The sequence below is a fragment of the Trichoderma reesei genome (genome assembly GCF_000167675.1).
Source record: "Trichoderma reesei QM6a unplaced genomic scaffold TRIREscaffold_4, whole genome shotgun sequence".
NCBI lineage: Eukaryota > Fungi > Ascomycota > Sordariomycetes > Hypocreales > Hypocreaceae > Trichoderma > Trichoderma reesei.
Window position 1 is genome coordinate 1150751 of NW_006711151.1, and position 16281 is coordinate 1167031.

At 53.8% G+C, this 16281-nt stretch overlaps 4 protein-coding genes across 4 annotated transcripts; 1 reads left to right on the plus strand and 3 right to left on the minus strand.

Annotated features, from left to right (window-relative positions):
• Window positions 1–452: 452 nt before the first annotated feature.
• TRIREDRAFT_120751 (uncharacterized protein) lies at window positions 453–1475 on the minus strand (the record flags this gene model as incomplete). The annotated part of the gene is made up of 2 exons (XM_006963375.1): window positions 453–1048; window positions 1349–1475. The coding sequence occupies 2 exons, from the start codon at window positions 1473–1475 to the stop codon at window positions 453–455; spliced, it is 723 nt and encodes a 240-aa protein (XP_006963437.1).
• Window positions 1476–2738: 1263 nt separating this feature from the next.
• TRIREDRAFT_57370 (uncharacterized protein) lies at window positions 2739–4673 on the minus strand (the record flags this gene model as incomplete). Its single annotated transcript, XM_006963376.1, has 5 exons — window positions 2739–3400; window positions 3450–3492; window positions 3523–3799; window positions 3867–4147; window positions 4176–4673. 5 exons carry the CDS (start codon window positions 4671–4673, stop codon window positions 2739–2741), a joined length of 1761 nt encoding a protein of 586 aa, XP_006963438.1.
• Window positions 4674–6424: 1751 nt separating this feature from the next.
• On the plus strand, window positions 6425–8798 carry TRIREDRAFT_57465 (uncharacterized protein; the record flags this gene model as incomplete). The annotated part of the gene is made up of 3 exons (XM_006963195.1): window positions 6425–6723; window positions 6785–8504; window positions 8613–8798. 3 exons carry the CDS (start codon window positions 6425–6427, stop codon window positions 8796–8798), a joined length of 2205 nt encoding a protein of 734 aa, XP_006963257.1.
• Window positions 8799–9365: 567 nt separating this feature from the next.
• TRIREDRAFT_120752 (uncharacterized protein) lies at window positions 9366–12301 on the minus strand (the record flags this gene model as incomplete). Its single annotated transcript, XM_006963377.1, has 3 exons — window positions 9366–10325; window positions 10383–12127; window positions 12202–12301. 3 exons carry the CDS (start codon window positions 12299–12301, stop codon window positions 9366–9368), a joined length of 2805 nt encoding a protein of 934 aa, XP_006963439.1.
• Between the last annotated feature and the right edge of the window lie 3980 nt (window positions 12302–16281).

Below are 16281 nucleotides of genomic sequence, written 5' to 3' on the forward strand. Positions count from 1 at the left end.
GTCCCGAGTGGTGACTCCAAAAGGTTTTGCGTCGATTCCCATCTGGATCTCTCTATATAGCCTCTGCTATCGAGTTACGCCTAAAGGCAAAATGATGAAAAAGGTGCAAGGTGGACAGACAACCGCCTCCCTCCCCAACCACTGTCTGCACAACAACGCCTGACCGAGGACAAGAAAAAAAAGAATTGCAACAAGAAGACAAACGATACAGAAGCGACAGCTCATATACAGACCGGACCACGCCAACCATGCCAGACACACACATTACCCCTGAACCACGAACGGCGTATCGGTTCCCCTTTTGTTTTCCGACAGCTGTTGTTGTTACACATCACTCGCTCACTCAGCCACTCAGTTACTCAGTCAACTCACTCGCCACCTCACTTGCACCTCTCACACACACACACACACGTGTGTGTGTAATACCCAAAGCTATTTGGCCCCCTCCCCGGTCAAACCTCGTGATGCTTCCTCTTGCCCAGCTGCTGCAGCGCCGCGTCGTCCGCCTCGCCCAAGTCCATCTCCCCGCCGCCGTCCGAGAACTCGACAATCTCCCACTCGATGCTCGCCTGCCCGTCGCGCGACCGCTGCGCCCCGTAGCTCCGGCGCATGCTGCCCAGGCGCGAGCCCTCAATCAGCGTCTCGAACCAGGGCACGCCAAACGACTGGCGCAGCGCGGCGCTCCGCTTCGCCTCCGTCGTCGTCGGCACCTGCTGCTGCTGCTGCTGCTGTTCGGTCACGGCGGCGTCGGTATCATCGTCGTCGGGAATCAGGCCCAGGTCCTCGAGGTCGCGAATGTCCTCGCGCAGCAGGCTGCCCAGCGTCAGGTTGATGAAGTCGGCCTCGCTGCGCGGCTCCTCGGACCAGTAGGACAGGGGCGTGCCGCAGAAGCCGCAGAAGTGGCGCTTGGAGTAGTCCTGGCTCGGGTGCGTGTAGACGCGGCGGATCATGGCGTGCGTCTCGTCGGGGAAGAAGGCGTACGTGGTGCTGTGGTACCACGACAGCGGCACCCGGATGTACGCGGCCAGCGGCGTCGCCAGGGGGATTTCTGCTTGTCGTTTGCGCACCCAATCGTCAGCTTGAGGCCCGAATCCATGATACAGAAACAACACAAACAAAACAAAACAGCCAAAGGTGAGCTCCAGACAAAGCTTCGTGGTGATGGTGGTGGTGGTGCGAGATGGTGGGGTGATGGGAATCAATCAATTCCGGGGATCGTCAACCATGCCAGTATATCCAATTCCAATCCCCCCTCCATTTCCTCACCAAACAACACCGAAAAAGCAGTGAAAACCCAAGCAATTCAACGTAGAACAAACAAACACAAAAAAAAACACCAGCTACTTACGATGCTGTGGCTCCGTGTTGAACAAGACCTGCGCCTCCTGAATGCCGTTCTCCGGAATGGCAATGATGTAACGATTCCGGCCGCATTGGCACCCGCCCCGCAGCGGCCGCGACCCGCTCAAGCTCATGATGGGAAGTTCTGACAAGAAGAAGAAGAAGAAACAGAGAGATTGTGTTGATGGAGAGAGAGAGAGGGAGGGAGAGTGTGGAATTGAGAGGTTGGTTTCGTCGGTTGTGTGTAGTTTTGAAAGGTGGAAGGTTGGAATTTGGCCGTTTCTTCACAAGAAACAAAAAAAAAAAGAAACCAAAAAAAGAATACGAGTAATAAACAATATGGAGAGAAAGGTTGCGGGAAGAGCAGGGAAAATAATAGTGTCAGGTAGCGTCCAGGATGGATGACGGGATGCGGCGGAATGATGCTCGGATGATACGATGGCCGGGGGAGCCGCCCACGGCTATTGGCCGGTCCAGCGGCGCTGGGAGGGGCTGCTGCAGAGGCTCAGGCGCTCCAGAGGCTGCTGGAGCGTTCGCTGCTTTGCGCTGCGTTTCTAGAATCGCTGAGGTGGTGAGGCTACTAATGACAGTAGGTATAGAGCATTCCCCACTGGAGACAAGGGGAGGGACAATGATGGATGCATGAAAGGAAGAGGAACAGATGCGAGATGCAGCATGATGAGGCCATGATTCAATCAGTAGACTTAGGTAATTCATTCTCTGACACAGATGATAGCAATACAAATGTACAGCGAAGAAGATGTGTTAGACGGTAGGTAGATGCAGAGACGATATTACAGCTACTAACTACTATGACAACGAGCACCCAGACAAGAGAGAAAAAAAATCAAGGGCAAAAAGAGTAGTCGAGCCGGGAGTCGAACCCGGGTCTGTCGCGCGCTCCGCATATTCTTGCAAACATGTGAAGCGACTGTACTAACCGTTATACGACTCGACCTTGTTTTTTTCATGTCGATTCGCTTCAATGTCTGTACTATAAAGCACACGCAGCATCATGATTCAGCCACCCTTCAACTTCAACATAAGGTACCTAGCTACCCTTGACTGGTACACAACCATTTGATGGCCACCCAACTTGCACCCAATCTTACCTACAAATACACAAAGTACATCTGATTAATGGATATCAAGTGAATCATTGGCAGTTGTTGAGATTTTGTTCTCTCTAGTATCATGATGGTTTTTATGCATTTACAAACTCGCTTGGTAGCATTGTTGCAAAGATCCATATCCATCAGTTGCACAAAGCTAGAAACTGCATATCCAGGCCTCTAGTATATACCAATAATACAAGATACACACACGGTGTCTTATCCAACATTACCTACATGTACAACCATCTCCTGCTAGGTAATCTACATATCCCCACCACACTCTCACTCCCTGCGCCCCGTCTTGGCCCATTCCCGCAACACATTCTTCTTAATCTTGCCGGTGCTCGTCTTGGGCAGCTCATCCACAATCTCAACCTCCCGCGGCACCATAAACTTGCTGATGCTGCTCTGGTGCTTGGCCCAGTCAATCACGTCCTCGCCAACCAGGCTCTTGCCCTCCTTGACAGTAATGTATGCCTTGGGCCGCTCGCCCCAGTGAGAGTCGGGAACGGACACCACGCCCGCCTCGAGAATGTCCGGGTGCTCGACCAGCATGCTCTCCAGGGCTACCGACGAAATGTTCTCGCCCCCAGAGATGATAATGTCCTTGGCCCGATCCAGAATCTGGGCGCTGCCGTCGGGGTGCCAGACCGCCAGGTCTCCCGAATGCAGCCCGCCTCCCTCAAACAGCTTCCGCGTCGCCTCGGGATCCTTGTAGTACTCCTTGGCGCAGATGTTGCCAAAGAACACAATCTCGCCAATCTCCTTGCCGTTCTTCTCCACGTCGACCAGGACTCCGCCGGGCTGGTCCGGCTTGACAATTCGGATAGGAAGGCTGGTGATGAAGCCGTGGCCCTGGCGAGCCATCTTGGCGAACTTTTCGTGTGGAGGAAGATCGTCCCACTCCGGCAGCACGTAACATTTCGTGAGGGGACCGTACGTCTCTGTCATCCTATGAGTACTGGGTCAAGGTCAGGGGTTCACGAGGCTTACCTGTCATGCCATAGACATGTACAGGCATGAGATTCAAGTTGGTCTACAAACTTGGTCAGCCGGGCAATGCAACACACGTTGTAGCTCTTTTCAGATTACTTGCCATTTGCTCAAAGAGATGGGCACTCGGCGGGCTGGCAGCGACAGTTACTCGGCACTCGTGAGGAAGCTTCTCTGCCTCTTTTGACGCCACCAGAAGCGTGTTGACTGTCGGGGCCGCATTGAAGTGAGTGATGCGCAACTCCTTCAACAGCTTCCAGATAAGCGGGTAGTCAATCTTTCGCAGACAAACATTCAAGCCGCGCACTGCGACAACAGCCCATGGAAATGTCCAGCCCATGGCATGAAACCTTTAGCAGAAGCACCATGGTTAGCCTGTCAAGGATAAGGATCATAGGAGAAGCTCGGTTGACATACATTGGAAGGGTCCAGAGGTACTTGCAGCGACCCTGGTTCAGCCCGGACTCGATAATGTTGCCCATGCAAGCAAGATACGCCCCTCGGTTGGTAAAGACAACTCCCTTGGGCCGAGACGTGGTGCCCGAGGTAAAGGGGATGGCGATCATGTCATCCTCGTTGGTGGCATGCGAATGGAGACCGGCCCAGCCTGCATTGCCACTGGAGCGGTCGTAGTTGAGTCCTTCCAGCACGGCCTCGTCAAAGGGGCCGCACAATTGGCCTTCCGTGGCGTCGGTGTCCTGAGTTGTGTCAGTATTCAGCCGTTACACGAAGCGAGATGGAGGTGAGCCGTACCGAATCAATGATCAGAGGCACCTTTGGGTGCTTTGCCTTGAACGCATCCAACAAATGGACAAACTCGGCATCGACAATGATGCTGTCGACCTCGGCAAACTCAAAGATGTAGGCAATGTCGTCGGGCTTCAGCCTGTAGTTTGCCGGCACAATCACGGCGCCCGCCGCCGGAATGCCGTAGATGGCCTCGAGAAAGGCCGGCGTGTTGGGCGCGAGAATGCCCACGCGCTTCAGGTCGTGCTTCTTGAGGTAATTGGCCAAGCCTCTGGCGCGGTCGGCGAATTCCTGATAGGAGCGGCGCAGGATGGCGCCGTTGGACGTGATGTGGTAGATTGCCTCGGCATTGGGCTCAATGGACGCGGCGCGCTCGAGGAAGAAGGTGGGCGAGAGGTGGTGGATGTGAGGAGGCGTGGCTTGATGGGGGATGAGATGGCCGAGGATGGAGCGGATGCGAGACGGAGGACCAGACATTTTTGATGAGCAAGTAAGAGAGGCCTTGACCTCGGGTAAGAGAATGAAAGACCCTGAGATGAGGCTGAAGGAAGGGATAGAGGAGGAGGAGGAGGAGGAGGAGAGAAAGAGAGAGAGGGGGGAGAGAAGAGATGTGTTATAATGAAGAGAATCGAAGCAGTGCGTGTCTAGACATACGATGGGCTGCTGAGACACCAGCACGGCATACGATATCTCTGAGATAAAAGAGAAGAAGAAAGGAAGCAAGAAAGGAGGAAAGGGGAGAAGAAGGGAGAGAAGCCGGCGCAGCGTCTTAAAGCAGCCAGACCATCGCCAGCTTGCCCTCGGTTCAAAGGCACCGGCTCCGGAGCGCGGCTCTCAGTGTCTGGCGATGCGACTCGCGGGACGGGACGGCTAATAGACCTCCAGGGCTCCAGCGTGTGCCTGGCCAGCAGTGCTGGCTTATAATATTGAGCGCTAAGAGGAGCGCTAACACCGCTGGACTATGGGGGAGAATCTGGGGACTCCTCCGCATTTTCTCGGCAAAGTCGAGCTGTTAGCGGCTGGAGCGTGATGATGGGAGCCAATGGGACTGGTTGTGTTTGCCGACCGAGTACCTTTGATATTGGATGTTGCTGCCATGCACTTACGTGTGCATGAGATCCAATAGAATCGGGAGGTATCCGGCTTCATGAGATTGAGGGCCTCAATCTAGATGAGCTGTGAGATTGAGTTGTCTGCTTTGCTTGCTGTGGCGCTTCGAGTGAGCTGGCAGTGGCTCACCGTTGCCGATCAATGTCACCGTCTGGCCGAAGCCGATCAGATACAGGGTGAAACGGTATAATCGAAGGTGACATTGATAACATGACCTTGACCGACTCCCTTTGTTCAATGCTGTTCTCCTTGATTTCTAAGTAGTTGAGCACTCTCATTCTTTATTATTTCAGAGGATGACGCGAATACTTCGAGTCTTTCTTTCTTGCTGCCTCCTCGGCGGTTAAAAGATGCCCCATTAGGTACATTAAGGTAGGGAGTACAGTACAAAGGCCCCTGCTAAAGGATGCCTGCGTATCGATAAGCCGATACCGCGATAACCCAGTGGAGGCTCCCAGCTCTGAGCTTCAACTCCAACAGCATCCCGTCCCGTCCTTCTCTACCAACTACCACAGCCGTCCTGTCGTCATCTCACCAGCTAATCCGAGTGCGGCCGCGTCCGTCTTGCACTGCGTCTCCCCCTCCGCTCTCTTATCTGCATCTTTCACGCCTCAACCATCATCGAATCGCTCCAGACTTCACCGCCGCATCTCCCAACTGGAAGCCATTATCCAACCAACACATTGCCTTTGCGATTCAGCATCCATCTTCATCTACCTTGCCTCATCTCACCTGTCCGCCGCCCAGGAGCTATAGACTTGACCGTTTCTTCTACTTTGACTTGTTCTACTCTTCTCGCCGTATTCATTCACTACAAGCGCGTCCGCATCTCGGTCTAGAAGCCCGATGGTTGCAACCTCGCGTATTTAAGCTATCAAAGTACGTGCCCTCCAAGTATGGTCACAGTTGAAACCCCCCCTCTTGCGCCCCTGGCAGCGCAACCGAGTGCTTCAGCCCAAGCTTTCTCCCCCTCTCATTTTCAGGAGAGTACCTGACGGGTCTTCGTCACTGCACTTGTCTTCCTAGAGTACTATCCATACTATCCATGGCCATCTTAGCCCTCAAGCGGCGGAAGCTTACCATTACGCCGATAGCTCTTTGCCATCGCCTTGCAGCTCATGGCTTCTCAGCAGCCCACCGACGCTCCCTCACCAGCTCGACCTACTTCGGAGAGAGGGGCCTCCTACTCCCACCAGCCCAACACGTCCACTACAGCCAGCATCGAACCTCCCAAGAGGGCTCACACATTCCACGCCGCAACACCCTCCGAGAAGCTTGGAACTGCCGGAGCCGACGCCGAGGCTCCCGACACGTTTGACACCGCCGACAACTCCGACAATGAAGAGTTCCCCGAGATCACGCGAGCCTCGATTGAGCTCGACGACCTCCCGATCGAGCTGATTACCTTGACCGACAGGTGAGGAGATGGATGCTTCACTCTACCCAACCCCACGTCCCTGTCTGACCGACTGTTGCAGCTTCGTCGAGTCACTCTCCGCCAAGGTCCATTCCACGCCGCCGAATATTGCCAAGCTATCGCAGCTGTTCCAAGAATTCTATGCCCAGGCCTCTTCACACATCGCGACACACGTTAGTGCCCTTGCTTCACGTCAGAGCCGCGAGACTTTCCAGCCTCCGCCACCATCATCCTCCGTCGCCAGCCGCATTCGGTCGAAAGCTGCCTCGTTAGGCTCAAAGGATAAATCAAAGACGGAAAATGAACAGCAGATGATTACGCCTGAAGAACTAGCAACTCGCAAGAAAGCACGCCGAGCTCTGGAGGTGAAGCGAAGCTTGCTCGAAGAGGCCGTGGAAAGGAGGCTATGCGAGGGTATCTACGAGCGAATCTATCGCCACAGGAGCACACAGGACGAAGCCCAGGATGCGAAGCTGAGATCAAAAACGGCCGCCTTATCCCTCGTGGGCATCGGGCCTTCAGATCTGGGAATAGACTTGGGCGAGGCGGAAGCGGAAAAGGGAAAGTCGACGGCCGAGAAGACAGAGACCATCCGTGCTCAGCTGGAACCAGCAAGAAAGGAGTTGATTAGGATGGCAGAGTCAAGGTACCCGCTCGGCAAGCTGAATCGCCTCAAGGCTGCACATAAGAGCATCGTCGATACGCTGGCGCAGTTCCATCCGTCGGCTTCGGCCGACGAAATCATGCCGATGCTCATCTACACACTCATCACGCTCCCGCCAGAACATCTTCACGTCATCAGCGACCTCCACTTTATACAAAACTTCCGCTGGGAGCAGAAGCTGACGGGCGAAGAGGCCTACTGCTTGACGAACCTCGAGGCTGCCATCAGTTTCCTGCAGACCGTTGATCTTGCCACACTGAGAGAGGATGAAAGTCCGTCAGGCCCCGTCAAGACACCCGGACAACCTGCGACTCCCAAAGTAGAAACTTTTCCGCCGGCGTACTCTCAGGGGCTCACGACCTCACCGCAGAGTACTGCTGCTGTGAACACCGAAAATGCCACAGCATCAAAGCCCGAGACGTCGTCTTCAAGCCTCAAGCCGGCGGCGACCCCCAAGAACAGAAGATTGAGTGACTTGGTCAATACCCCAGCACAGGCATTTGGCGCCGCTAGCGACGCAGTCTTCACGACGGCCGATCAAGGCCTCAAGACCATCTCCAACAGCCTAGGCGAGAGCTACAGCTTCCTCCTCGGCAAGCTTAAAGAGCGCCAAGAAGACCCCAAGGAGCCCATCGCCGTCCCCAAGACCCTTGATGAGGCTCGCAAGCTCGTGAGCACGCCACCCCCGGAAGACGAAGACAGCACGATATCGTCCATAGCCACGCCAGACCCAGACCAGGCCAAGCCCCAGAATGGCCGCCGGGATGAGCGCGTGTTGAGCATCATCGGCGGCCGCCGCGACCGCAGCACAGACAGCACTCGCAGCGGCCGAAGCGCGAGCTCCTCCAAAAAGGTGCTCTTCGCAGAGGACCCAAAGGCCGCGGCCGCTGCTGCTCCTGTGCCGGCGCCTGCCAGCCCGGCCATGCTGGATCAGATGCGCAACTTGAGCAACACGTTCAATCCCATGGCACGCCTTTCCGGCATCAGCTTGGTCCGAGGGTTTGGCAGAAGCGCATCCGGGCCAGTGAACCCTCCTGCCAAGGACGCAAAGGATACCAAAGACGCCAAAGACTCCAAAGATGCCGTGAAGCCAACTGATGGAGGCGACTTGGCAACGGTAAGCCCTTCTCATCTATCCTAATCAGCCCCTGTTTCTTTTCTCCCAAATTCAACCAGGCGATCGAATTCAACGAATCATTCTGCTAACCCATATATATAAAAAAAGGCCTTTCCAGACATCGCAGCCGTCCTCCCACCAAAAGAACCCCCCAAGATCCCTCCTCCAAACAAGCGCTTCATGGAGCTCCAGAACCCGGGCGACTTGCGCCTCAGCGAGGTCCTCGATCTCCTCAAAGACTATCGTCGGCTTGCCGGCGCGTTGAAGAATATGGGCGCCTTTGAGGACAAATGAGCAGGGCCAGCTTCCTCGTGGTCCCGTCTGACTTACCTTGCATTGACAGACTTAAATCTGCAGCTACACTGACAATTTTGGATACATTTCTTTACTTTGATTTCCTTGTCCCTTTTTTCATTCCCTTGGTTTCGGAGCTAGAAGTAGATGGGCAACATGTGGCGGACTATGCATTGCTTCATACAATATAGGGCAACTGCGGATAGACGGCATTTCGGTGTTTTTAGGCGTCACAGCGGAAGAAGAAGCTTGAATTCGTTAAATCTCGTGTTCGTGTTTTATTCACAAGCACCAATAGCTACATTATCCGACCAACTGCCCGCTATGATAAACGTGAAGTCGTGCTCCAACCATGAGCAGGCGCACTACCAAATATCGCTTCACGAGGCTCCTGTTTTCGCCACCCCGAAGCCAAATCATATTTTCGTGAGACAAGACAAGGAAACAATAGGAAAGGGGCAAGATAGAAATCAACAACAAAACACATGTACGGTAGTCATAGAGCCGTCCTTGGACGCTCGTTAGAACGAAATTAAAAGCAGGTCTATCTCATATCCACGGATTTCTCTAAAAAGCAGAAGATTCAATCCGCCGCGCTTTGTGTGGGAACTCGTAGCTCGACATATGTCGCAGCTCGTCGTCTTCCTCTATCCGAGGTTGCAAGTGGGCGCTCGAGGGTTCTGGCAGCGCGCCGGTAACGTCCACTGAGCGACTTCTTTGGTGTCCCTCGACTGATCTTCCCCTAGGACGAATGACTTCCTGGGGAACGACAGGGCCAGGGTGCAGTAATTGTGTTATAAGGCTGCTGTTGGCCCGCTCGCGACTCCTGCTCCGGCTGCGTCCAGTAGTCGCCTGGCGCTGCAGACCTGTGGTGGCGCCGGTGGACACGACAGTGTTCGTTCGGGCAAGGGCGGCCTCGGACTCTTCTTGTTCCCTCTTCAAGCGAGCTTCGCTGGGCAGGATAACAGCGCGGTCAAGGCCATATGGTAATCCACGATGTCGACCACGGATTTGCATAGCCACGATAATAAGCTTCCCGGGAACCGAGAATTGGGAGCAGAGAGACGCATTGACGCCGGGTACGCCCATGCTGAGGCCGACAGTACCATACGCACTGACAATCTCGAAGAGTACGGCGAACAAGTCGAAGCGGCCCCCAACAATTTTGCCGCCCTCGGTGATGGCGAGAAGGAAAAAGCCTAAGAACACGTACCACAAGTCGAAAGATAGCTGGCGTCGCAAGTGAGTGCCGACATAATCAAGAGCGCTTGCTTCGGAGTCATCGTCGTTGCTTCGATCATGATACACGCCCAGAGATCTCTCTTCATAGACGTTGGTTCGTCGAATCGAAATGGCGATGGGAAAGACGGATATATACATCATTATCATATACAAAACCGGCATCGCAGGGTGCAGGTCAGACATGCTGACGGCGGAAAAGCCGGCTGTTCGGGTCGATGCAGCTTGGAAGAGGCCAATGACAACGCGGTTCCTGAGAGGGAATTGGGTGATGGGTTCTGCGCCAAGCTATAAGAGGTCAGTAAGAATAGTTAATGGTAAAGGCCGGGGAGAGCGAGGACTTACATCGAGGACGATGAAGAAGACAAGATCTATGACGTTGAGCAAGACGAGAATCCAAAACAGCCACCAGTTTGCGTTGGACGGGAAAAGCAACGTAAAGCATCGACGCGGATGGTCAAGCAGGAATCGAAACTCTTCCCAAAGGCCAGTGCCTCTCGAGGTGAACTTGGAAGCGACCCATATCATGAAGCGCAGCATGACGGGGAATCCCGTGTTACCAATGATGATGAAAAACCACATGGCCATCAGAACCCATTCAGAGGTAGCAAAAGAATTCATGCTGTCTGGGGTCAGAGTAAATCCCACGTCCATAAAGGCCATGTTAGAGGTCCAAAACGCCCACCAGACCCTGCCTATGGAATCCTCCTTGAGGATGTTTCCGAAATGCTGGTTGGCAAGAATGTAGGGAAGCAGACAGACTACGGCCAAGACGTGGAAGGCGAAGAAATAGACCATCAGCACAATGGCTAGAGTTCTAAGCGCCCGATACTCGATACCGCCAAGCTCCTCCCGCTGTTCGAGGGTGAGGCCGAGGAAGTTTGAATTGCGTCCCATGGTGGGCGTATAGCTGAGATACGGCATGTCGTCAACTTTTTCTCGAGTCAAGGCGGAGCGAATCGTGTCCATGGTTTTAGTTCGCACCGGGCGCGGATTCGGAGTCCTCGATCTGTGTCTGGATTCGTTGTCTTCGTGGAGCTTGTCTTGTGACCGGTTGAACATGCGCGGCTTCCGGAACCTCAGAGCATCCAGGGTGCCACCGATGGCTCTAGCATCTTCCTTGATTTCGTCTCGCCTGTGATGCTCGGGCTCAGCAATGGTGATGGTGGGCTGTCGCCCATGGATATTGTTGGACTCGCTATTACGAGAATCGGCAGTTGTCTGGCGACCAATTGGCCTATCCTCATCCTCCTGCTGGTCGTCCTCTTCGAGGCGTCGAGGGCCCAAGCCTCTTTCGGTTTCCCGCGGCCCGGGAATCCGGAGCACTTCGTTGTCTTGGTTTCGCTGCCTCTCCAGAATGGCAATGTGTTCGGCATTGGAGCGCCGCTGAGGAAACTTGGTAGGGTCGCTGCCAACGCCGTCACTTCTCTTAACGGTGTCGGCAAACGTGATTGCTGTTGTAAGTGGATGATTTTCTGGTCGACCGCCGGCTGCAGAGCTATTCTGATCGGTGTTCTGCGAATTGCCTTGTGGATGGGGCTGATCTAGAGGACTGATGTCATCTAGATCATCGCTCTTGTGCAGGTCGTCGGACACTGTCGTCGTATCACTTTCATCGCTTCTGCCAACGGGCTTGGGATCGGCCTCTGGAATCTTGTCTAAGAGAATGCCGTCATTGGTGATTCGGTTCGTTCTCTCGCCGCCCCGCGGCACTATAGTGATGTGCCTCCCGTTCACACCTTGACCATTTTCGAGTTGGCTCAAATCATTTCGTGCCTTTGATTTGGACTTGCTGAGAGTTCGGCGACGCAGTCGAGCTTCCTGGACCCAGTGCTGAAACCTCTTCTCGAACCAGTACAGCCTGAGAAACACGACGCATGTATGCAGTGTGATGGGGTTGGACAGTAACGAAAAGGTGTAGATCCAAGACTGTTGGAACCCATTGAGGTTGTTGACGTCCACAGGGTTGAGTCCAGCTTGGGTATTGGCACCACTACCAAACATGAGAGCATCTATAAAGTGAAGCTGTCCCTTACCACCGGCATAGATGAGAACGGAAGAGAGCAGTGTTGCAAAGATAATCCAAAAATCTAAAGGCGCAACAGTCAGTCCGGACGTGCTCTAGTTGTGATGAAAAGCATATGGGAACAAGGGTGTCACTCACAGTGAACAGTGATGAAGTTAAAATGAGGTGTCTTTGACACGAAAGCGGGTTTGGCAGCCTTGAGCTGCGCCGCTATAAAGGCGCGAGTGTCGTCCAACATTGTGTCCGAGGAGATGGATGATAGACTCCAAATGTGTAAGAGGTAGGTGCAGATGGCTGCTCTCAGGAAGTAAAGGAGGGTTCAACTCCGACTGCGCCAGATGAAACGCAATGCAAGTCAGGATTCGATGATGAGGCTGGCAAAACGACGTATGTGCACGAGTGTAATGGGTATCGGGGGCAAGATGGAGTTTTCTTGCACCAGCTGAAGATGGCAAATGAGGTTCGGTTCGTGTCGTATTAGGCGTGAGTCCAATCAAAGGACATCACAATCAATATAACGCAAAAAGTCATGATCGAGGGCAATGCAAGTGGCGAGGTGTGATTATCGTGAGGCGACCATGTCTGGTCAGGGGTAGCAAAGCTCGTAGTGGAAAGTAAAGCTCACTTGCAGTTGTTCCCGGGAAAAAGGAGCTGAAATAGAGAGCAAGAAGAGGGTCAAGCGATCGAAGGTGATTGCAATTGCGATACAAGTGCGATGCTTGACACCAATGTAGGCGCTGCTGGAACGAGCAAGATGGACAGAGGATAATGCGTGCCCGACGAACAACTATGCGAAGTGGCGGGATGGGAGCAAGTCTGCTACCGACAGCTTATCAGAAGGGCCAACAGCTTTGTATGCACTCGTGCTGGCAGCAGTGCTGACGGGCTTTGTGCTTGCAAGGAAGCTGTGGTCTGTGGAAGCGAAGACGACCAGGATGGCGCTGATGCTGCTGAGAGATTGGCGAGAAGGAAGATCGTAATTGGGCGACTCCTCTTGCGAATTGGCCAGGCGTGACTGCGACTCGTGGACTGGTTTGCAGACGCCTCAACGCCTCCAATCAATCTCTCGGGAGGTGGTTGCTATTATCGTCCCAAGGCGCAATTCCACACGGCTGAGACAAAGGTGCAAGCCGAGCAAAAGACGGTGAAGCTGCTGGAAGACGAAGAATAACCAGTGCAATGATAGCCGATGCAAAGGTGTACAAGTTTTTTGCTGCAAATGTCGGCAGCAAAACAGGGAGCTGGGATCCCCTTTCCCGCAGAGGGCCCGTGGGCTGATGTGATGCGCAGGCTCGCGATTGCAAGGCGCCCTCGTCTAGGGTCTCGGACCTGGATGCCGGGGTGTCTCGCTGGGTGTACTTCCTGTACTCTGTACCGAAGACTAACAGGTAGGTATGTGCCTGTCCTGTTGTGCCGCGTTACGCTGCGTTGCACTGCGTGTAGTATCCCTCTGTAGCACCCGACAATCCTGTGCCAGCAGCGTCGACGGAGCACCAGCAACACGGTTGCCGTATATTTGTAGTGTCAAGAGAAGCGGCGCGATTGTGCTGTCACAGCGGCCGCCGCAAGTGACTGCTGAGTGATGCCGGGCCTCGCTGGACGAATTCCCGCGGCTGCGGCAAGATGCCAAGCCCCTTTGGCGGCGATTGGTGGTACGGAGCACGGCGAGCCAAGGATGGGTGGATGGAGCACAGCCAGACGCAGGCGGTTCTTGACGCGCCGCCAAGTGCGAGCGTTCGGCGTGTGTCTTATTGCGGTTCAAGACGCTTGTTTCTCTCGGATTCGAAGGGCTGATGGAAGTGGGAGCTTGGAGATGAGGACAGAGAATTGGGAGAAGAGAAAGAAGTTGAAGTTTCTCTCAGCCTCTCAAGGTAGGTAGTCCTCTACTAGGTAAGAACAGGGAAGGGGGCAACAGCAAGAGCGGACGACCTGCGCCTTCTTCGTGTGGCTTCCTGGGCTGCTGCCGATTTTTTTTGCGCGCTCTCCGTTTGGTTCTTTCCCTGCCCGACCAAACGGGGCCGCTTTATGCCGAGACAGGCTTAGCAGGAAGCTTGGCCCAGGGCATTTTCTGGGACTTGCAGCGTATTTTCTGTGAGTGGGAAGGTGGAAGGCAAGAAGGCTAGAACGACTCAGAGCCCCCACATACGTCAGTCTGGACTGGCCAGTGCATTGACTGCAGTGGTTGGCTGGATGGAAGGAGAGAGTCCATGCGCGTATCTCGCGTGCTGGGGGACGGAGTAGCGCCTGCTAAGTTGAGGCCGGACTGCTGCGGCGGGACTCTGCCGCGGGGAAAGTACCGGACTAACAGCTGTACCTTCTGTATAGGTAGCAGTTCCATCTCTGCGGAGTCCACGATGCTTCCATGAGCTCATTCATCTTCGTCTTTTTCGTTCCATCATTCTCAGGAGCAGCTTCGCTTGTGATTCCCAGGCTCTTTCATCCACGATACTTGGTAGGTTCAACTCAACTTCAATCACACAATCCCAGGGCAACTGATCAAAACATGTGATTCAGTTGGCAAAACACCTCACACAGTGCCTCAATTACACGCCCCTTTCTGTCCCAACCCAGCACTAACTCTCTGACGGCAATTCAGCACCAGCCACGCTTGTTCCAGCTCGTTTCTCAATGGGTTCCCCCCTAGGGGTCCAAGGCAAGAAGCGTCAGCCAACGCCGAACGATGCCGCTCACATGGAGGCCTGTTGGGAGGCCCTTCTCTACCTAGGTAGGTAGGTAAGTACCATATAGTACTCTCTCACAGCGTGGTTTGATTTCCGATGGAGACAAATGTCCTTGTTACTCTGGTTGTCTGAGTTCTTTATTACCGGGCGGTGTTTAATACTACGTACCTTACCTTACATTGCGTTTGACGGATTTGCCGCAACTGCCGGGATGATGGTCTACCTATTCCACAGCTATTCCACTCGGTGCTCCGTATCATATCATTTATAGTATTGGTTGAAAGCTCACTCAGCAGCCATCTACCAGCTGTTTCTATCGACTCACACGAGACAAAAAGACGATTCGAAATTCTATAACCGAGCAATCGACCCAATAATCTATCAAAGCATAGCCCAAAGCATAGCCCAAATCGACGCATCACCAGCACCAACATTGGCATGATTGGGCATCAGCCAGACCACCAACAATGATGTCACCGCCCTCTTGTTATCCTCGGGCCCTCATGCACAGCCGATCCCCCAAACATGCGATTCCATAGCCGCGCAACATTCTCTCCCACTGCGGCACTTTATTCTTTCCATTTCCCCCTTTGTTTTTTCCCCCCCTAAGCTTCCATTCCGGTCATTGTCATTCACTCCTCGTCCCTCTCCGGCCGGATGCAACATCCGCCCCTAATCATAAGGCCCGTGGTTTCGCACGGACTTTGAACAAGTGACTGCAACCCTCCCACTTGAGGAGAAATGTGTCGTGTCACGGCCGTAACGTGAACACACGACTAGTATTACCGTCACAATCATCCATGGCCAGCAAGATAAATAGCCATCGCGATTCTCATGCAAAGGCACGATTCATCACTACTAGCATAGCTTCGTGAAACCTACTCAGCGTTACACAACAAACATGCAAGGGTAACTCACGATGTATTTCCCTCAATATCAGGACTTGATATATCCAGTACGATTCGACATCGTCCCTCCCTCGACCCAATGTTCTGGGACCAAGATTGCACTGGACACCTGATGCCATCTCTGCCTGCCATACGCTCCGCTCGTGTAACACCCCCCACGAGGCAGCATACCGGCCACCAACCGCAAATCAAAAAGCACACAAATAAAAACAGACACTGAATGAATATTCGATGGTCATCTTCAGGAAAGCCTTGCACTGCATATGCATGTCTCACCAGAATCCCCGACATGAAGCAACCAGCCAGCTCATCAAGTACTCGTCTGTCCTACTAGTATCCGCCCTATCTCGTCACCGATATCAATCTTCATATGTATCATACGGACTTGACAGAGAAAAAAAGCCAACACCACCTCCATTCCAAACCTCCCAGTGACCGAAAGTGTTTGCTCAAGCGGCCGCCGATCTCGCAGTAGTCCACCCATCCATCCATCGTCATGAGCCTCCTCTAATGACATAGCATGGTGTTTCCCCCCTTCTCTACTTTCCTTGGCTCCGAATGCTCCTACATACATACCTGCCCACCCGTGTAAAAGCTTCGGGCATCTCGCAATCATACTCAACCTCCTC